The 20,270-nt window shown below is 18.5% G+C and overlaps 5 protein-coding genes and 1 pseudogene across 5 annotated transcripts in view, besides 1 other annotated feature; 2 read left to right on the top strand and 4 right to left on the bottom strand.

Annotated features, from left to right (window-relative positions):
• The window catches only part of PRSY57_1431600 (hypothetical protein), a gene marked incomplete at both ends in the record, with an annotated part of 2,760 nt that extends 2,439 nt beyond the window's left edge, over positions 1-321 (top strand). Inside the window, one exon of the mRNA XM_012909915.2 lies at positions 155-321. Coding sequence (XP_012765369.2) covers positions 155-321 — 167 coding nt within the window. The remainder of the gene's footprint in view (positions 1-154) is intronic.
• A 329-nt stretch (positions 322-650) lies between these two features.
• PRSY57_1431500 (hypothetical protein) lies at positions 651-5,912 on the bottom strand (the record flags this gene model as incomplete). Its single annotated transcript, XM_012909914.2, has 2 exons — positions 651-2,810; positions 2,955-5,912. 2 exons carry the CDS (start codon positions 5,910-5,912, stop codon positions 651-653), a joined length of 5,118 nt encoding a protein of 1,705 aa, XP_012765368.2.
• An 894-nt stretch (positions 5,913-6,806) lies between these two features.
• Positions 6,807-8,750, bottom strand: PRSY57_1431400 (voltage-dependent anion-selective channel protein, putative; the record flags this gene model as incomplete). The annotated part of the gene is made up of 7 exons (XM_012909913.2): positions 6,807-6,875; positions 7,055-7,313; positions 7,447-7,549; positions 7,784-7,979; positions 8,140-8,274; positions 8,389-8,459; positions 8,714-8,750. 7 exons carry the CDS (start codon positions 8,748-8,750, stop codon positions 6,807-6,809), a joined length of 870 nt encoding a protein of 289 aa, XP_012765367.1.
• Positions 8,751-10,503: 1,753 nt separating this feature from the next.
• On the top strand, positions 10,504-11,799 carry PRSY57_1431300 (syntaxin, Qa-SNARE family; the record flags this gene model as incomplete). Its single annotated transcript, XM_012909912.2, has 1 exon — positions 10,504-11,799. The coding sequence occupies one exon, from the start codon at positions 10,504-10,506 to the stop codon at positions 11,797-11,799; it is 1,296 nt and encodes a 431-aa protein (XP_012765366.2).
• Positions 11,800-12,552: 753 nt separating this feature from the next.
• Positions 12,553-15,940, bottom strand: PRSY57_1431200 (putative membrane protein; the record flags this gene model as incomplete). Its single annotated transcript, XM_012909911.2, has 10 exons — positions 12,553-12,756; positions 12,834-12,908; positions 13,034-13,102; positions 13,215-13,307; positions 13,461-13,522; positions 13,669-13,824; positions 13,953-14,018; positions 14,134-14,207; positions 14,324-14,415; positions 14,630-15,940. 10 exons carry the CDS (start codon positions 15,938-15,940, stop codon positions 12,553-12,555), a joined length of 2,202 nt encoding a protein of 733 aa, XP_012765365.2.
• Positions 15,941-17,219: 1,279 nt separating this feature from the next.
• Positions 17,220-20,183, bottom strand: PRSY57_1431100 (apyrase, putative; annotated as a pseudogene; the record flags this gene model as incomplete).
• Positions 17,220-20,183: a sequence feature.
• Positions 20,184-20,270: the final 87 nt, after the last annotated feature.

The raw sequence follows: 20,270 nt of genomic DNA, 5'->3' as shown, positions 1-20,270 counted from the left end.
AAAAAAAAAAAAAAAAAAAAAAAAAAAAAAAAAAAAAAAAAAAAAAAAAAAAAACATACAACTACCATCTTTTACATCCATTTAACATAATTTTTTGTATAATATATTTCTTTTTATTTTAATTATTATTATTATTTTTTTTTTTCCTTTTTAGATATATGTAGCAGAGCTCTAGATAATATATTGACATATTTAATTGATACCAATAATGTAGAAGATAACAATAGAAAAAATATAATTGTGAATTATTTGAGAGATAACATTGATGATATGAATAGTGCTATTGTTGATATGTATAAAAAGTATAAAAATTTTTTTTAATAGGATTTATATATGTTCAAATATGAAAAGGTGAATAATAACAGCACAAATGAAAGTAATTTTGTATAAAAAAAAATAAAACATATATATATATATAATAAAATAATAATATTAATAAATGTTAATATGTTCCGAAGGTTGTACACACGTAGAAATATACATACATATATATGTTTATATTCGTATGTATTCATTTTGATTTATTATATTATGTTATATTTTTTTTATAATTATTATATAAAAAGGAAGTTATTCTACATACTCACATATATGTTATGCACATACACACACATTCCATATTTTATGCACATCATAAGGGTGAAGAAATATTAACAATGTTGTTTTATAAAATTGAAGCATTCACAAATATTACACATGTAATAGATATATAACAACTGTAAAATCATATTACGAGAATAGTTTTCCTTTTTCACATTATGAATTTGATGAAGTTTGTTATATTCAGAATTATTAGTGAAGATAAAATCATCATGGATATATAGAAGGAAACATATGTAAGGATTTTTTTGAAACAAGTGTGTAATTATATTATGTGAATAATGGTTTACGTTTGTATTAAAAAAGTAGGATTGAATATAGTTTATAAAAATATTATCAAAATTTTGCTTCTTTTTAAATTCGTTTAAATAATTAACATGATTTTTCTTTTTCAAAATATACAATATTGGAATGTTTATATCAACTAAGGTAAAATGTAAAATTTTTTTTTTTGGAATGTTTATATTTTCATCAGATGTTAAGAATAGTTCAAGTTGTATGAGAAATATGATGGATGACTTTTTAAATTTATTCATATTATTAAAGTTTATGTATTTATTTATATTCTTTATATTTTTTATATCCATACCATATGAGGGAAGAAAAGGGTTCGTTTTATCTTCATCATAATATGTATGGTCTATATTATTTTTATTATATACATTATTTTTTCTGTCTTGGAAAGAGTCCTCATTCTCTTTACATTTGTTCATATCTTCTTTTTGTATTATTTTTTTTTCGTTTATTTTATGATTTGTATTATTATCATAATTATTAATTAACATAATTTCTACTTTATGTTCTTTTTTATGTATGTCATTCTTTTGATAATATAAATTCGTTTCATTTCTGAATAAACATTTATTAATGTTGTAAATTTTTTTTTTTTTCTGTGCATAAATATTTAATGTTAAATTATATTTTTCATTAGAATATTTTTGATTTAATTTATTATTTAATTCATTAATAATTTTTTTGAAAAGAGTTTTTTTTTTATATTTTATATTTTTTTCTTGACTCTTTTTATTTTTAGATGACAAAATGTTCTTTCCTTTTTTGTCTGAATATTTTTTTTTTTTTTTTTTTTTTCTGTTCATACATTTTTGTGAACATTTATTAATATGTTGTACACTATTAATTTTATATTCATTTATATATTGATGATTTTCCTCATTATTCTTTATAAAATTTTTTTTTTCCCCATTTTTTTTTTGTAATTGATGTTTGATAAATGTATTTATTTTTGTTTTATCTACATTCATAAAATAATCATGAAAGGAATTAAAAAACGATATATTTTTCTTATTTTTTAAATAATTAATAGAAAAGTTGAATAAGACAACATTGTTTTTATTAACAAAATTATGAATATATTTATTTATAATTTTATTTGAAATAAAATGTTTAAAATAAATATTATTTATATAGATAAAATCAAAATTATATGGTTCGTTAAAAAGTTGTAAACAATTTTTATTAATTATTTGAACTTTATTATTATTTATTAGGAAATTATTCATATTCTTTTTTCTAATATTTAATATACATATGATTTCTGGTCTTATATCATTACGTGATAACATATTATCACATATCTCTACATTTTTTTCTTTCCATTTTGTAATTTCATTCGATTTGGTTGTTTTATTATTTTTATTATGATTATATTCATCATCATTAAAATGGTTATATAATCTTTTTATTTCTTTATCGTATAGAAACATTTTGATTTTCTTTAAGATATGAAATAAATCAAGTTGATTTAAATTTTTATTTTTATTAAATGTATCATATAAAAATAATAATATATTAAGAACTGAATTTATATTTTCTTTCAATAACTCATAATTCTCATTTAATTTGTTTATTGAAATGTTCCTTTTTTTTTTCTGTCTTAATAAAAATTTATCATTTCCAAATATATTATTTTTTAAATAATAGTTAATAAGAATATTATTATTCTTTTCATATGTATTATTTTGTAAGGATACTTCTTCTATCAACTCACCAAATTCATTAATTATTTTATATACTTCCATATTTTTTGGTATGTTGTCAAAATTTTTTATTTTTTGTTCTAATAATAATTGTACTTTGTTTAGTAATCTAAATTTCAAATATATATTTTTGTTTAAGTCATATTCGTTTGCTTCTTTTCCATAGTGTATTCTAAATCTCCTCTTGAAGTGTTCAACATCATTCTCCGTTTTCTTCAAAAATATAAAATATAAAAAATATATAACATATATGAAGCTCCCTATAGATATTATTATTATTATATATATATATATATATATATATATATTATTTTAGACAATAATATGGTGTCATTTTTTCTTTTTTTTTATTATTACCTTATAATTTTCATACAATTTGTGTATTTCCTTTTCTTGCCTTTGTAAATATTTTATATAATACAAAATCAAATCACCATTTGCATAATACTTTCGAATAGTGTTGTTAAAATTTAGTTCATTTAATTTTATATGAGTATTTTTAAATTCGTTAAAAGAAAATTTGATTTTTTTATTTTTCAATTTCTCAATATGAGATATAATTGTTTTACTAAATGTATAAAAGAAATTTTCGACTGAATCTTTGGAATTACCTTTGTCTTTGTTCTTATATAATTCATTTCTTATATTAATAGACTTTCTTTTATTGAAAATATCTTTATTTTTTTTTTCTACTATTGATATATCTTTGTTTCTTTTTTCTACTATTGATATATCTTTGTTTCTTTTTTCTTCCATTGATATATCTTTGTTTCTTTTTTCTTCCATTGATATATATTTGTTTCTTTTTTCTGAGCATATCTCTTCTTTTTTATCTTCTTTTTTATCTTCTTTTTTTTTATTATTAATATGTACTGTATTTAAATTTATATTGTTTTCTTTATCATTTTTATTTGGATTATTCAATATATTTATTTCATTCCCTATATGTTTATCATCCAAATTATTTATTTTGTCTACTATATTTTTAACCTTCACTACATTTATTTCGTCCACTATATCTTTAACATTAACCACATTTATTTTATCAGCCACCTCCTTTTCAACAACTTTGTCATCTTTAATTATTGTATCATTTTCTATGTGCTTCATTTCTTTCTCCTTTATTATTTGTTCTTTTTCTTTATTTGTTTCTACATTTTTCATTATGTAATTTTCTTTTTTGTTGTTTCTTTCTCCTATCAGAATGTCTTTTTTTATTTCTTGGATAATATTATATTCCTCTTGTACGTCTTTATTTTGTATACTGCTTAGTTCTTCAAATATTTGCTGTCCTATTTGCTTCTGATTTTTATCTTCAAAGTTTTTAATTTGGTAATATTCATTTACTTTATTTGTATATTCGTCATGTAATTCATTTTGTGTATTAACACACTTATTATGGTTTAGATTATCTTTTATATTATTATTTACATGATCACTTAAATGACTATTCATATGATTAATAACATGATTATTTTCTTTTTTATTTACTATTTTAAGTTGTATTTCATTTTTATATTTTTCTTCATGATCAAATTCATGTTTATCATTATAAAATTCGTTTTTCATATTTTTTTCCATGTTCATGTTCATTTTATTTTTATGTTTATCCTTTTGTATAATTTGAAGTAATTGAGAAAATGGAAAAGTATATCTAGCCAAAACAAAATTATTAGATATAACTATTTGTTGATGAATAGTAAAATAATAATAAAGATATTTAAAACAGTAATTCATATTTATAAAATAATTTAAGAATATGTCCGAATTAAAATGATCACTAAACTTATATTTATACAATTCCATAAATATATGTAATTCTTTTTTAACAATATTCATATTTCTCTTATCTTCTTTTTTTAAATTAATCATGTCAAAAGAATTACATATAACACATTTATTCACAAACTCAAATGGGAAATAACATTTGAAACATGAAATACATATAGCTGCATTGATACCGATTAAATTTAATAATATATCAAAACAACATATACATAAAGGTTTTATTTTATTAGACGTTACTTTTATTATTTTATCGATAAAATATATTCTTGCACAACAAATACAAGATAAATTAGTATTATAAGGAAATGTATTTTGTGTATGAGTTATGAATAGTTCATTACTTTTTTTTTTTAAATCACAATTTTTTTGAAATACTATTTCTCTTGGTTTCTCTACATTTTCTTCAGAATAACATGTCCAAAACAAATTATTGTCTGTTTCATTTTTATTAATATAATGATTTTCTAATAAAGATGTTGATAAATTATTTTGTTCGTAATTTAGATGTTCATATAATTTCTGTATATCTTTTTTATAATGATGAATATTATAATCATTTATATTATTATTCTCATAATTTACATGATCTTTATAATTAATATAATTATAATTCATATTATCATACTCTTTTATATTATTATCATTACATATGCTTTTTATATTTACACTCTTCTTTATTTTTTTTCTTCTTTTTTTCTCCTTACTTTTTTTCGTCTTTTTTATTTTTCTTTTGTAATAAATCATATCTTTCATCTTTCTTATATAGTTCTCAATATTTTTTGTCATCCTTTTTAAATACTCCTCATCATTAATATCATCACTATTTTTACAATAAGCACTTTTGTGTTCCTTATTATAATCATATTTTTTTTTTTTTACAATGTGGTTAGGATGTTTATGAGAATTCATTCTGTGTATCCACATGTCTTTATCATCATTCTTGTTACAGCTCCATTTTTTATTTAAACTCCCATGCGCTTTTATATCGCATTTTTTTCTTTCCTTACGAGAAGATAAGTTAACAGAGGAAGCATAAGAAAATGCCGACAAAGGAGGACACGAAGATGATGAGAAGGATGACTTATGCGACGACAAATCAAAGGATGACTTATGCGACGACAAATCGAAGGATGACTTATGCGACGACAAATCGAAGGATGACTTATGTGACGACAAATCAAAGGATGACTTATGCGACGACAAATCATAAGATGACTTATGCGACGATAAATCGAAGGATAACTTATGTGACGACAAATCAAAGGACGTATTATTTGATAATTCTTTACATGGTCGATACGATGATATTGATGAGAAATAAGGTGATTTAAGCAAAGAAGATAAACGAGAGGTACCTTTTAAGAAATCGTCATATTTATTTATTTCTTCTTCATCACATTCTTCATCTAACAATGAACAAGATGATGTACATAAAATATTATCACAACAAGATACGGTTGTATCATTTGAAATAATATCATTATTTTTATTCAGGATTTTTTTTATCAGCACATATTTCTCTTTCATATTCCTCTATACGAATAAATTGGTTCCTAGTCTGGTTTATAAGAAATGTATAAAATATATAAACATGTATATATAAATGTATAAACATATATATATAAATGTATAAATATATATATATATATTTTTATTTTAATTAGAATTGTCCTACTCCGTTTAAGCATAATATAATAAATATTCCAAACAAAAAAATAATCAAATAAACACAATAATAATTATTATTATAAAAAAAAATATATATCACAATATTACAATAAATCAAATGAATAAATAAAGAAAAATATCAATTACAAAAATAAAAAAAATAAAAAAATAAATTACATTAAAAAAAATATATATATACAATTATTTTATAAAGACAAGTATTCCTTTTGCACACCTTTATGCACCTTATATATATATATATAATATATATATATAATATAATATTATATTATTTATAAGTTGAAAAACCATTCAAAAATACCTTCTCCCTAATTTAGTCTTAATTATAAATAACACATATATAAAACAAAAAAAAAAAATATATATATATATATATATATATATAACATATAAATGCCAAAAGGAATAATTTTAAAGACACATTTTTCACAAATAATTTTTTTAATATTTCAAAAAAATAAAATAAGAAAAAAAAAAAAAGAAATTATATATATATATATATTTATATATATATATAAATTTTTATTTCAGTACAATTTAAATGTTTTTATAAATAAAAATAAAATCTAATTTTTCCTTAATAAATAAAAACAAATAACAATATAAGATATAAAATGTCCTTGTTTAATTATAGACAGTAAAAAAAAAAATATATAATAATAATAATAATAAATAAAAAAAAAGAATTGGGTTATATTAAAAATATATGAATAAAATAAACAATTATTTTCTTTATGATTTTAAATAAAGTTTCATTCCAAATTTGGTGTTGTCTGGCAAGGACATTTTAGATATATCAACCTGTAAATATAAAATAAAAATATATAAATAAATAAATAAATAAATATATATATATATATATATATATATATATATATATATACATACGTGTGTATTAAATAATGCTTATAAATTATATCAATGAAAAAAAATTCATATATTTTTTTTCTTTCTATTTATAAAACTTTATTTTTTTTTACCTGTGAACCTAGAGTTATTGTCACAAATTCATTATATTTGTGTGTTAAAGACAAGGCAACTTTAGTATCGTTGCTAATTTTAGTTTTTACAAAAGTATTCTTATTATCAAGATACCATATTGAAGCAACATTTATATTTGCTTTTTTTTCCATTATATTTTGAATTACTTCTACACTAATTGCATTGTCATTTATACTCTTGTTCTGGAAAAATAAATTAAGAGCTAAGGATCCATAAAAGTGTTTATTACTCGGGATTCTACAGGGAAAAAAAAAAAAAAAATATATATATATATAAATATATATATATATATATATATATATAAATATATATATATAAATATATATATATATAAATATATATATATGTATGTTCTATTTTTTAATATTACGATCTTAGGGAAAATATGTATAAATTATCTTTGTGATGCTTCGTGTATGCACCACCGAATGAATATTGCAAATTATTTATATCCATATTTCCTTCAAGCAAACCTATATACAATTAAAAGAATTAATATACATTTATATTAACACACTAATACGAAAATATAAAAAAAAAATAATAATAAAATAAAATAAACATGGTCTTGAAAAAATACAAAATTAATTTGAATATGCGTAGGTATATTCTACATAAGTGTAAATGTTCATAAGTAAAACATTTCATCACAATTTAAATATATATATATATATATATATATATATTAACAGATATAAAATGGCTACCTCCGAATTTAAAATTTCGATATTTTGGATGGGAGCTCACATGAATATATTTAAAAGCAAAATTTCTAACATTTACAGATGAAAATATGTTCATATCATCTGTTGTATATTCACTATAAACTTCAAAAGTGTCATCTTCTTTTCCATTAGTCTTGGTATATTTTCCACAAAGATTTAGGTTTTTAATAAAACCGGGCTAAAAGATTGTTAAAAATATGTATATATATATGTATGTATATATATGCATATAAATTAAATAACATTTAGATAATATTTTAACATATATCTATGAAAGTTCAAAAAAGATAAAATATAGACTTATAATATTTTATGTCTGTTCAAAGTATTGTTATTACTTCATATTTTATATCTAGCAAGCTTATTCCAGAGTTATCAAATTTTATTTCATTTTTGGAATTGTAAATATTATTTTTGAAATTGGTATATATACTATATGTGTTATTTGAAAAGGTGAAACCACTTTTTAAAAACTGAACGAAGAAAGATATAATTTTATATAAGTGCATACATTGATATATAATATATATTTATATATAAGCTTATTACATAAACATTAATGTATATTTATATATTTATTTTATTACTGGATGTTTTGAAATACTGCTGTGTTCAAGCTCAAATTTACTGGAGAGAGGAAAATCATTCTTTAATAAATCTAATCATAAAAAGGAAAAATATGTAGAATTTAAAATTGATATATTACCAAATAACCAAAGATAAATAATACATATAAATAAATAAATAAATATATATATATATATATATATATATATATATATATATATATATATATATTTATATGTATGTATGTATGTATATTAAATTATTATTATTATGATACTTCCATTTGAATTTTTTTCTTTTTTTCTATTTCTTTTTCTTTTTCCGTTTCACTTTTTTAAGTATTACCTAATGAAGGCTTATTCAATAATTTCGGAAAATCCATTTTATATAAAAATACAAATATATATTTAAAAGAAGAAAAAAAGAGTATATACAATATTATTCAAAGTTATTATAATATATATATTTTTTTATTTTCATGAATAACATGGTTTAGATAAAAATAATATTTAAAATAATGGTTTTTTTTTTTTTTTAACAAATACTTTTTTGCTGATATCATATCAGTGTAAGGATAAAAAAAAAAAAAAGAAAAAAGGAAAAAAACATATTTATATATATATATATATATATATATATTTATATTTCAAAAATTAAATATATAAATGTTCAGAAATTTTAATTTTTTCTTGTTTTCCTTTTAAGATATTTATATAGAAAATTAAATATTCAATATATACATATGTATATTATATGTATAACAAATATATTTTAATTTTTATTGGTTTATTCAAAACAATATTTTTGTCAAAATTAAAAAAAAAAAAAAAAAGAAAAGAAAAGAAAAGAAAAAAAAAAAAAACATTCTAATGTTAATTTTAAAAAATTGTGACCTAATGAAGTATTAAACATATATATATTATATACATAAAAATAATAAATATATTTTTAATATATGTATGTATATTGTATGTGCCTCTGTTTTGCTTTATGATTATTTCATTTTATTTTATTTTTTATATTATTTATATTTATTATATTTATGTTTTTTATTTTATTATATATATATAATATATATATTTTTTTTTTTCTTTATATATAATAGAAAAATAAAGATCCATACACAATGTATTTATTACATATAAATGTTTTATGCTCAGACATGGTTTTAATAACACTTTATAATAAAAAAGGGAAAATTGAATTAAAATAAGAAAAAAATAAAAATATTAAAAAGTAATAAAATAAAATAAGATATTATAATTATAAATTATAAATTATATATTATATACTATCTATTAATGATTAGAACAATTATTTTTAATTATTTAGTTTTATAAGAAAAAAAAATATAATATATATATATATATATATAATAATATATTACATATATAAATATATATATTTAGATAATAAGATCTTATTGCAATTATATAATAATTTTTATTTTATTTATTTTTTCTCATTTTTTTTAATTTCTTGCTTACATAAAATTTTTAATTTTTAATTCTTAATATATTAATATTTAATTTTTTAATTTTTTATTTTTAAGATCCTAAAAAACACACAATTGTGAATAATGAAAAATTAAGAAAGAGGAAGGAAGGAAAGAAAGAAAGAAAAAAGAAAGAAAAAAGAAAAAAGAAAAAAAAAAAAAAACATATTGAAAATTTTCATAATTTTTAATTTTTTTTTTTATTTTAAAATTATACGATTATTGTATTTTCATATGTATGAATAAATTTATCTTTATATATAAATATTTAATAATTTATTTATTTACTTTATGTTTAAGATTAAAAATAGTAATATATGTATGGTTAAGTGATGAAACTATTTTGTGAATATATAAATAAATCAATATGAAAAGAATGGATTTTCTTGTTTTATTACAAATGAAATATATATAATACCTTAATATATTATATATTTATATATATTAAAACTACACATTGATATTATATATACATATATATATATATTTATTTTTTTTTTTTTTTTTGTGTACCACCTTGTGATAATATATACGTTTGTTCTTTCATTGTATACCTTTGTGTAAGTGTATATAAATAATATAATTGTTCCCATACATACATATTATTATTATTAATATGCTTATTTGTTTATAAAAAAAAATGGAAGACATTTTAAACGAAATAATATCACTGAGCGAAAAAAAAAGGAAAGAAGAACAACTGAAAGATATGGAAGAGAAAGATAAAAAGAAGGAGAATGATCACATTGTAGATATAAAAAAAATTAGGGAAGAAAAATCGGATTATGATTTTAAGATAAGAAAAGAAAACAAAAATACAATAAAAGATATTATTTCAAATAAAAAGAAGAAATCAAGTGATAGTATAAAAGATGATAATACAAGTATATATTGTGATGCGTCAACCATATGCACAATTGATGATGATATAAATATTGAGAAAGCAAATATATTTAGTAAAATAATACATGATAAGAAAATGAATGAAGATAATTATAGTAATATTAGTAATATAAATAATAATAATAATTATTATGATGATGATATATTATATTTTAAAGATCTTGAAAACAATATTGACGAAAATACACCTTTAAAAGTAAACGGATTTAATAATAACTTAAATTCATATTTATTACATGTCAATGATATTAATACACATATTTCAAGTATATATAAAAATATTGATAAAATTAATGTTATTAAAAAAAAAATTGATTTAAATATTTATGATAATGAGAAATTATATAACAAAGTTAATGTTATCATAACTAATTCAGAAGATATAGTAAAATATATTAAATTAAAAATTAATGAACTTAATAATGAAAATAATGAATTCGAAAGAAATAGTAACATGGTCAGCGAAATTAAATTAAGAATTAATATTTTTATTGATGTTGTAAACAAATATAAAAGTTGTATTAATAAATATAAAAATATTTGTAATCAATATTATGAATATGTTAATAAAAATATTATAAAACATTATAAATTAATACATCCAAACCTAAATGATCATACCATACATAAATTATTAAAACAAAATAATAATAATGTAGAAGACTTTTTAAATATTAATAAAAATTCTTTTTATGAAAATAATATTTTTTGTACAAATGTAGAACAAATAGAAATTGAAAAAATTAAAAAAAAATATAACGAATTAAAAAATTTAGAAAATAATATATTATCCTTAAATGAATTGTATATAGAACTAGCATATGTAATTAAAAAAAGAAAAAATCTAATTAATAATATTGAAAATAATGTCTTTCAAGTTAAAGAATATACACAAGATGCTCTTAATAATATTGTGGACGCAAAAAAATATAACGCTATGATTAAACAAAGGATATTATATTTTAGTATCTTCTTATTAATTGTTGCCTTTATTATTTTATTCCCCGTCTTTTTCAACTACACAATATTTTAAAAATAAATAAATAAATAAATATATGTATATATATATATATATATATATATATTTATAATATGTGAATTTTTTTTTTTCATATTTTAAAAATATGATATTTTTTTATGGAAAAAATTAAATATCTTGTGATTTCACTTTTTTTTTTTTAAATAATAAAAAATACATATATATAATATATATATATAATATATATATGAATTTTATATATGAACCACATATTTTTTCTTATAAAAAAAAAAAAAAAAAAAAAAAAAAAAATTATGAAAACTAACACCTTTTTTTATTGTTAATATTTATTAATAAAAATAAATACATAAATATATATATATATATATATATATATGGGCGTATTCATATTTTTGAATCTACCTCTTTCTTTTTTAATCATCAAGTTGATTATATTTACTTAGGTTTATTATATAAAAATTTTTCATTATGTACAAAAAGTGCAATATATGTTAACACTGAAAAATGTACATATATAAATATAATCATATATAATATATATAGAGACACCTTGAGAAAGAATCACACAGATGTATAAATTGTGGTCAAGTAAAAACAAATAAATTTAATATATATTATGTACGTATTTAAAGCTCTGTCCATTCTTTTTTAAAAACGCACAAAATTAATACATAACATACTTATGGTATATATATTAATATAAACTGTTATTATATATACATATATATTTGTATATACAGAGGGAAAAAAAAATTGATATACATTTTAAAATGTTTCATACTCATTTCACAAATTCGAGTTATATTCATCATATATTTCTAATATAAAATTTCTTAACATAGGAGGTGTAAATATATTTCTCATAGGATCTTCATCAATCATTTGGTTTTTATAACATTCACAAACAAAACAATATAATATGCAATCAGATAGAGATGATATAAGGGTAATAAAATAAGACGAAATAATTCCGCATAATGTACCAATTATCTAAAAGAAAAAATGAAAATAAATATATTACTTAATAATATATATATATATATTTTATTTTGAATTTCTAAAGTTACAAGGGAAGCAAAAAAGGGGTTTGGAATAAAATTAGATGAATACAAATCATTATATCTTTGAAAATTATTAAAAATCTATATAAAGAAAAAATATATATATATATATTAAAATATGTATTATGTTATAATTTTTATCAAAGACTTCGTTCTTTAAATATTCTTCAAATGAACATATCATAATAACCATTTTATCATATTACATTAAATGACAAAAAGGTAATAATGAGAGTAGTAAAACATGGAAATATTATATTCAATATATAGGTTATCTACACAAGAAAGAAAAATATGCTCATATATATATATATATATATATATACATATGCATATACTTGTATTGTTTCTTTTTTTTTTCTTTCTTTTAAGTATATTCTTTGTTACTCCATGTAACGCAGCCGCAGGGGATGTTGAATTTATTAGTTTTTTACAGGACGTATCACATGCAAACAAATAATTATATGAAGATATAGACATCTATATAAAAATAATAAATACATTTCTTGTAAATTTTATGGAAACAAAAATATATATATATATATATATATATATATATTTATATTTATATTTTCCCTTTTAAATATATTATTTTTTTTATTTTAAATTTTAAAAATTTCAAAAGAAACATACTTCACAATATGCAGCTGATGTATAAGAATCGATTATCTTAGAAATAGGCTTTAAAAAAATATCTATAAAAAAAAAATATATATATATATATATATATAATATATTAGTTTTATTACAATACTTACTATGCATATATATACATATATATATATATATATATATATGTGCATGTTGTATATCTTTTATTTTTTATTTTTCTTTCTTTTACAAAAATTATGCTTTATCTTATGTATAATATGATTATAAAAAAAAGGAAGAGATAAAGTGCTATTTGTCCAAAAGAAAATAACACGTAAAGGCTTAAACAACAAATTAATAAAACTTGATAAAATCAAACTTCCCAAATGATAATTTATTATTGTTTCTAAAAAAAAAAAAAAAAAAAAAAAAAAAAAAGTTACAATATATATTATAGAGGAATATTTCTTTTTCTTTATTCAAATAATATTTATTTTATCTTTCAATCCTTCATTTTTAATATAGATTAATTACTCATAACCTTCCAGACATTATTTTGTTTTGGAAAATTCGATTTATCACTAAAATACCATACAGTGCCTTCAAAATTAAAAAGATACATACATAAATATATACATATATATATATATATATGTTCGTTATATACATTCTTATATAAAAAATTATTTATATAAAAACGAAATTGTGTATTTACCCAAATAATTTATAGTAAACTGATTTAAGTTTTGTAAAATTTCACAAATAAAAAAATAGGAATACACCCATAATCTGAAATGTATTATTAAAATATATATATATATATATATATATATATATATATATATATATATAAATGATCAATTTATTTTGTTTCTTTATTTTGATTTTATTATATTTTATGTTACATAGAAAAAAATGAAGAGCTTTTGAAATAATAAAAAAATTTTTGAAGGGGCATTATTTCACTAAAACCATTCGAATCTAATTCCATTCGCAACTAACAAAAATGAAAGGACGCAAAAATATATATATATATATGTATTTTATTTATAGATTTATTCGGGCATATTTATCAGTAACTAGCCAAATTAATTGTATTAAAAAAATTAAATTAAAAAAAAAAAAAAAGTTAAAAAAATTCTGAACAGCTAGCTGTTTCTTTCATTTCTCATTTATTTCATTTTGGCTATATTACTATAAAAAAAACTTACCCTTTTTTCGTCTACCCCTCCAGCTGTCATTATCATAATATAAATATATAACCAAACGAAAAACCAGATAAATGATATACTTGACACAATAATGGGGGAGTAAATTATATTTGTCATTTTATAGATAAAATTCAAGGTAATTCCTATTATCTGAGATGTGTACTTGTAGGTACTTTTATATATAAAAAAAATAGACAGAAAAAAAATGGATTGAATAAATATGATGATACATATAAAAATGGAAATAAAATATTGATGGGAAAAAAGGGATGTCTTGACAGGATTATATATCATATATAAATGTTTATGAATAAAATAAATGGGTAAGAAAAACATCAAAGAAACAAAGGATATTAAAAATAAATGAAAAGTTGGAGTTGATGATATATATAAGAAAAGTAAATAAAGGAAACATAATACTATAGTAGTAAAAACAAAAAGGAATATAAAAATAAAAGAGTTGTGAAGAGAAAATAAATTAACAAATGTTTTATATCTATCTGTAAATATAATATTTGCAACTTTTTCTCTTAATAATTTATCTTTAGGGTAACATATATTCATAATATTTACAGTATCATAATATGGAGAATTTAAAGAATATTCAACATACAAATTATTATTCGGGCTTTTTGTATAATCACTATATACTATATTTGTTGCACTATTTCCTCTTTTATCAATAACTATATTATTATTATTATTATTATTTTTTTTTTTATAAGAAAAAAAATAAGATTCCACAAAATATTTATTCTTATCTTTATTTTTATCTTTATTTAAATCTGCTATATCTTTTGAAACAATATTAGATGATGGACAAGACTCTAGGCATTTAGCATAGGTACTTAATATTTCAGGTTTAGGATTTTTAGGAGTAAGAGGGAAGTATAAATATGGATATTTATATAGATCATTTCCACATATTTTCCCATTGTAATTTATACCATATAATATACGACTATATTTACCATAATAAAAATAATAACATATAATAATTAATGAAATCATAAAATAAGTAACAAAGTAGTTAAAATATTTTATATCTGTTGCTAATCTTTTTTTCCCTTTTTTTTCCTCCTCAACGTTATACATATCTATGTGTTGTATATAATTCCCAGGATTACCAGAGATATACGTTAAGGGTGTTCCTAGAGGCACACGTTCATGAATATCAATATTATCATTATTTATATTATTGTTTTCATACATGTTATAATATTCCTTGTTATTTATTATTATATTGTTTCCGTTATCCACTTCTTCTAGAAGTGGTTTATATTCACGTTCTTCCATCTGGATGTAATTCATAATTATATTGTAAAATAAAAAATTAAAGTGATTTAGAATATACTGTTATATAAATAAATCAATATAAATAAATATAAATATATATATATATATATATATATATATATATATATATATATATATTTCTAGTGTAATTATTTTTTAATCAATAGAACAAAATCAATTATTCCAACCTTGCAACACAAATGAAATAATTAAAAATTAAAATGGATATGCACGTAATGATATTATATTTATATTTATTTATTTATTTTATTTTTAAAAGGAATTTGTGTCATATATTTACTATTTGTTGTTATATGATTAAGTATGTATATAACAATACTTTCCTTTTTATTCTACACAATATGATATTTTTTTTATTAAATTATATTTTTTCTTAATTTTAATTGTATGTCTACATTTTAATAAAAAATATGATTAGTCATTTTTTAATTAATAATAAATATACTTTTGGGCTTATATATACTATAAAATTTTAAGACAACTATTTATTATATACGTTAAATTAAAAATGAAAAAATAAACGTGAAAAAATAAACGTGAAAAAATAAATGTGAAAAAATAAAAGTGAAAAAATAAATGTGAAAAAATAAAAGTGAAAAAATAAAAGTGAAAAACGTTCCATTTTATTATTATTTTTTTAATGCTACTATAAACAATGCATTCAGAAAATAAGGATTGTGGTTTATTATTAAACAAGTATATAGGTAATCATTAATATATATATATATATATATATATTTATATTTATATCCTTTATGTTCTGCTTATTATGTGTGTGCAAAAAATTGTTTTTAAAAATATTTTATATTTTTGTGTGCGACTATACAGTATAAGCTTATAAAAGAATTTTTATATTTTTATTATTTTACATTTTATGTTGTGCTTATATATTTAACATATTCTAACATTAAAATGTATTTTCATTAAAAATGATTGGGACAGGTTGATATTCTTTATACAGGCATTCCTTAAACATATGTTACCTATTATTCTTTATATATTTCCTTTTTTTTTTTTTATAGTATTTATATTAAGGAAAAAACTACTAAGATAAAAAATATATCAAAAAGATACAAAAGAACAAGACAAATGTTTTTTATTCATACCACCCTTTTGTTCACAATACAAAAAAAAAAAAATAATAAAATAATAAAATAATAAAAAAATAAATAAAATAAGTATATATATATATATATATATATATATGGACATATATTTTTAAACATACATGTATTAGAAAAAACAAAAAAAAAATTAAAATATAACCTGAATTTTATAAAAATCGATATTTGTTGTTTAATATTTCTTTGAATTTAAAAATATAGCCTCCGAGAATAATGAGGATAATAAAAATTATAAGGAAAAGCGCAAAGAAAACCTCACTGTATAATTTATATTTTCTATAAAAAAAAAAAAAAAATATACATACATATATACATACATATATACATACATATATATATATACATATATACATATATACATACATACATATATCTTTTTTATACATATATATAATTAAGTACATGAAAAATATATATATATTCACAAAGCAACCTTGAAACAAGACGCTCTTGAAATATATTAATTTGGTATATCATAGATCCATGAGTCCAACTAATATTATCTATTTTGTTATTTAAGTTATATTCATTATTATAATTTGTTTTGCCGCGTAAATAATTATTTTGTTCCTTATTTTCAACCCCTGCTTTAAAAAAAATATATATACATATTTATTTATATATATGTATATTAAAACTTATAGCACAGATATATCTTATTCAATTTTTCACTTTGTGTACTTTTATAAAATTGTTTTGATGCCTGTGAAGTACTTGATGAATCATATGAAATATTGGTATCATCATTTATAATTAAAAGTTTGGTAGTTTCTTTAAACTTAAAACCATAAAATAATAATGAATAAGACCATATAGATTTCCAACAAAATGTAGGAATTTGATTATCCATAATTTTATTAGACATATTATTTGTTAATTCATATAAATTCATGTTACAGAATTTCTGTATATGTATCTTCATTTGATTTAAATCTACATATTTTTTAAAACCTAAATAAGTTATAACCTTTTTAAATTGGCCATGTAAAACAAATTTATTGTTATCTAAATTAGGTTGATAAATTCCATTAAAACTGCAAGAAGAAAGAAAACAAGGTTGTTCATAAAAAAGCTTTTTTTGTATTTTCTATACATTTCTTAAAATCATTGGATCCGATTATTCTTACTGATATATTTATATATGCCTCTTTAATTTTTTCATTAATTATTTTTTCAAAAAGACGTTTTATTATTTCATTCTTCAGAGTATTACTTATTTTATTATCATTTATTTTTTTTTCAAGACATTATTTAAATATCCCTTGTTTTTAAAATGTTCATATATATTATCCATAAGGGACATATTATTGTTTATTATTTTTAATTTAAGAACAAAATTTGAAATAAATTTATCATAACTCTCACTACTATTTAATTCGTACACGTCATTAATATTATGGTTAGGTCTATAATTATTATCATCATTTTGTGTATAATTATTATCATCATTTTGTGTATAATTGTTATCATCATTTTTTTTATAATTATTATCATCATTTTTTTTATAATTATTATCATCATTTTGTGTATAATTATTATCATCATTTTGTGTATAATTATTATCATCATTTTTTGTGTCATTTATATTTCCTATTTTATTTCCACTATTTTTCTTTAGAATGACAAATTGGCTAGTTACTAGGTTGTACGTAGGCAATGTTATTTTCATTTCATACGGATAAGGTAAACATGGATTTTGTACAAGCATTATAGTATCTTCTTTTGAGTGTCTGTTAAAACTTTTGATTGTTTTTATAAAATTTTCCATATCATAAGGTTTTTCATCATAAATATTGTATGTATAATCATATATATTTGTTAAAGGAGAATATGGATAATCGTTTTGTGAATGTATATATTTTACAATTTCTTGTAATAATATATTCGAAATGTTTTTATATGATTTATTTGAATTATTTATATTTCCTTTTGCATAATTTCCTTTTTTTTTTTTTGGATTTGTATGAATATATTTTTGTTGAAAATTATTATAAGGATAATTTCTTTTGTTAACATCATAATTTATATTCTCATAATTATGATGATTATAATTTTCTTTATTGTTATTTATTATTTTTTTTGGTTGAATAAAAAAACCAATTATAATTTGGTAAGTTGTTATAAAAATAATCATTGATATAATCATCATAATAATTTTCAAGTTGTAATATATTCTTTATATTTATTATGCTCAACTTTTTTATTATTTCTAGACATAAATATATATTTACTCTAAATAATGAGTCTATTCAATCCATATCCTATAAAAGAATGCGAATATAATCTTATTAATATATTATTTAACAAAATTGAATTATAATTTTCTAAGATATTATGATCTATAGGATAGAATGTAATTTGAGTAGATGATCCTCCTAAGTCTATTGCACCATATATATTAGTAGGTTTAGAAAAAATACTATTTAATAAATTATTTACAGCTAGCCATCCATAAATACCTTCTTCTTCTCCAGATAAAATTCTTGCATATTCATTTAAAAAAATAAAATGGATTATAATTATCATTTAATAATATATTTTTTATATATTTCATTCTTAAATTTCTATCTTCTTGTTTTAAATTTCTCATTCCTCCTGTTGCTTGAAAATAAAATGGATATGATTTCCATTTTTGTTTATTATATACATAAATTTTTTTCTCTATTAAATGATCAATAACTTTATTAATTAAATATATTAATATATCTTTTATCTCATTATAAGAAATAGTAGAGATACTCTTTTTTACATTAGCATTAAATATTTCCTTCAATTCTATTAAATTATTTTCTTCTTTCTTAGTACTTAATTCATATTCTCTTTTTTTCCATTCAAATAAATGGATTCGAGTTCCATTCGATCCAGCATCTATAATAATTCCATACTCTTTTTCATTTTGTAAATAGGATAAAAATATATGTTTTTTATAACAAAAGTAAATTAACCATATTATTATTAGTAGGCATATAAGACACAAAAATAATCTTTCCTTAATTTTTTTTTCTTTTTTTTCCCCCTCAATATCTTTCAATTTTTTTATCCTTTCTTATGCTTATATGAGTTTCCTTTTTTTTTTTTTTTTCTATCAAAGGTGTTCCGATTAAGTTCTCCATTTTGTATCTAATATAACAATAAGAAAAAAAAAAAAAAAAAAAAAAAAAATATTGTGTCCTTCAAAAAAATATCCTTAAGCTACTAGA

This window comes from Plasmodium reichenowi, chromosome 14 (assembly GCF_001601855.1).
Source record: "Plasmodium reichenowi strain SY57 chromosome 14, whole genome shotgun sequence".
NCBI lineage: Eukaryota > Apicomplexa > Aconoidasida > Haemosporida > Plasmodiidae > Plasmodium > Plasmodium reichenowi.
This window is presented reverse-complemented; position numbering and strand designations above follow the sequence as displayed.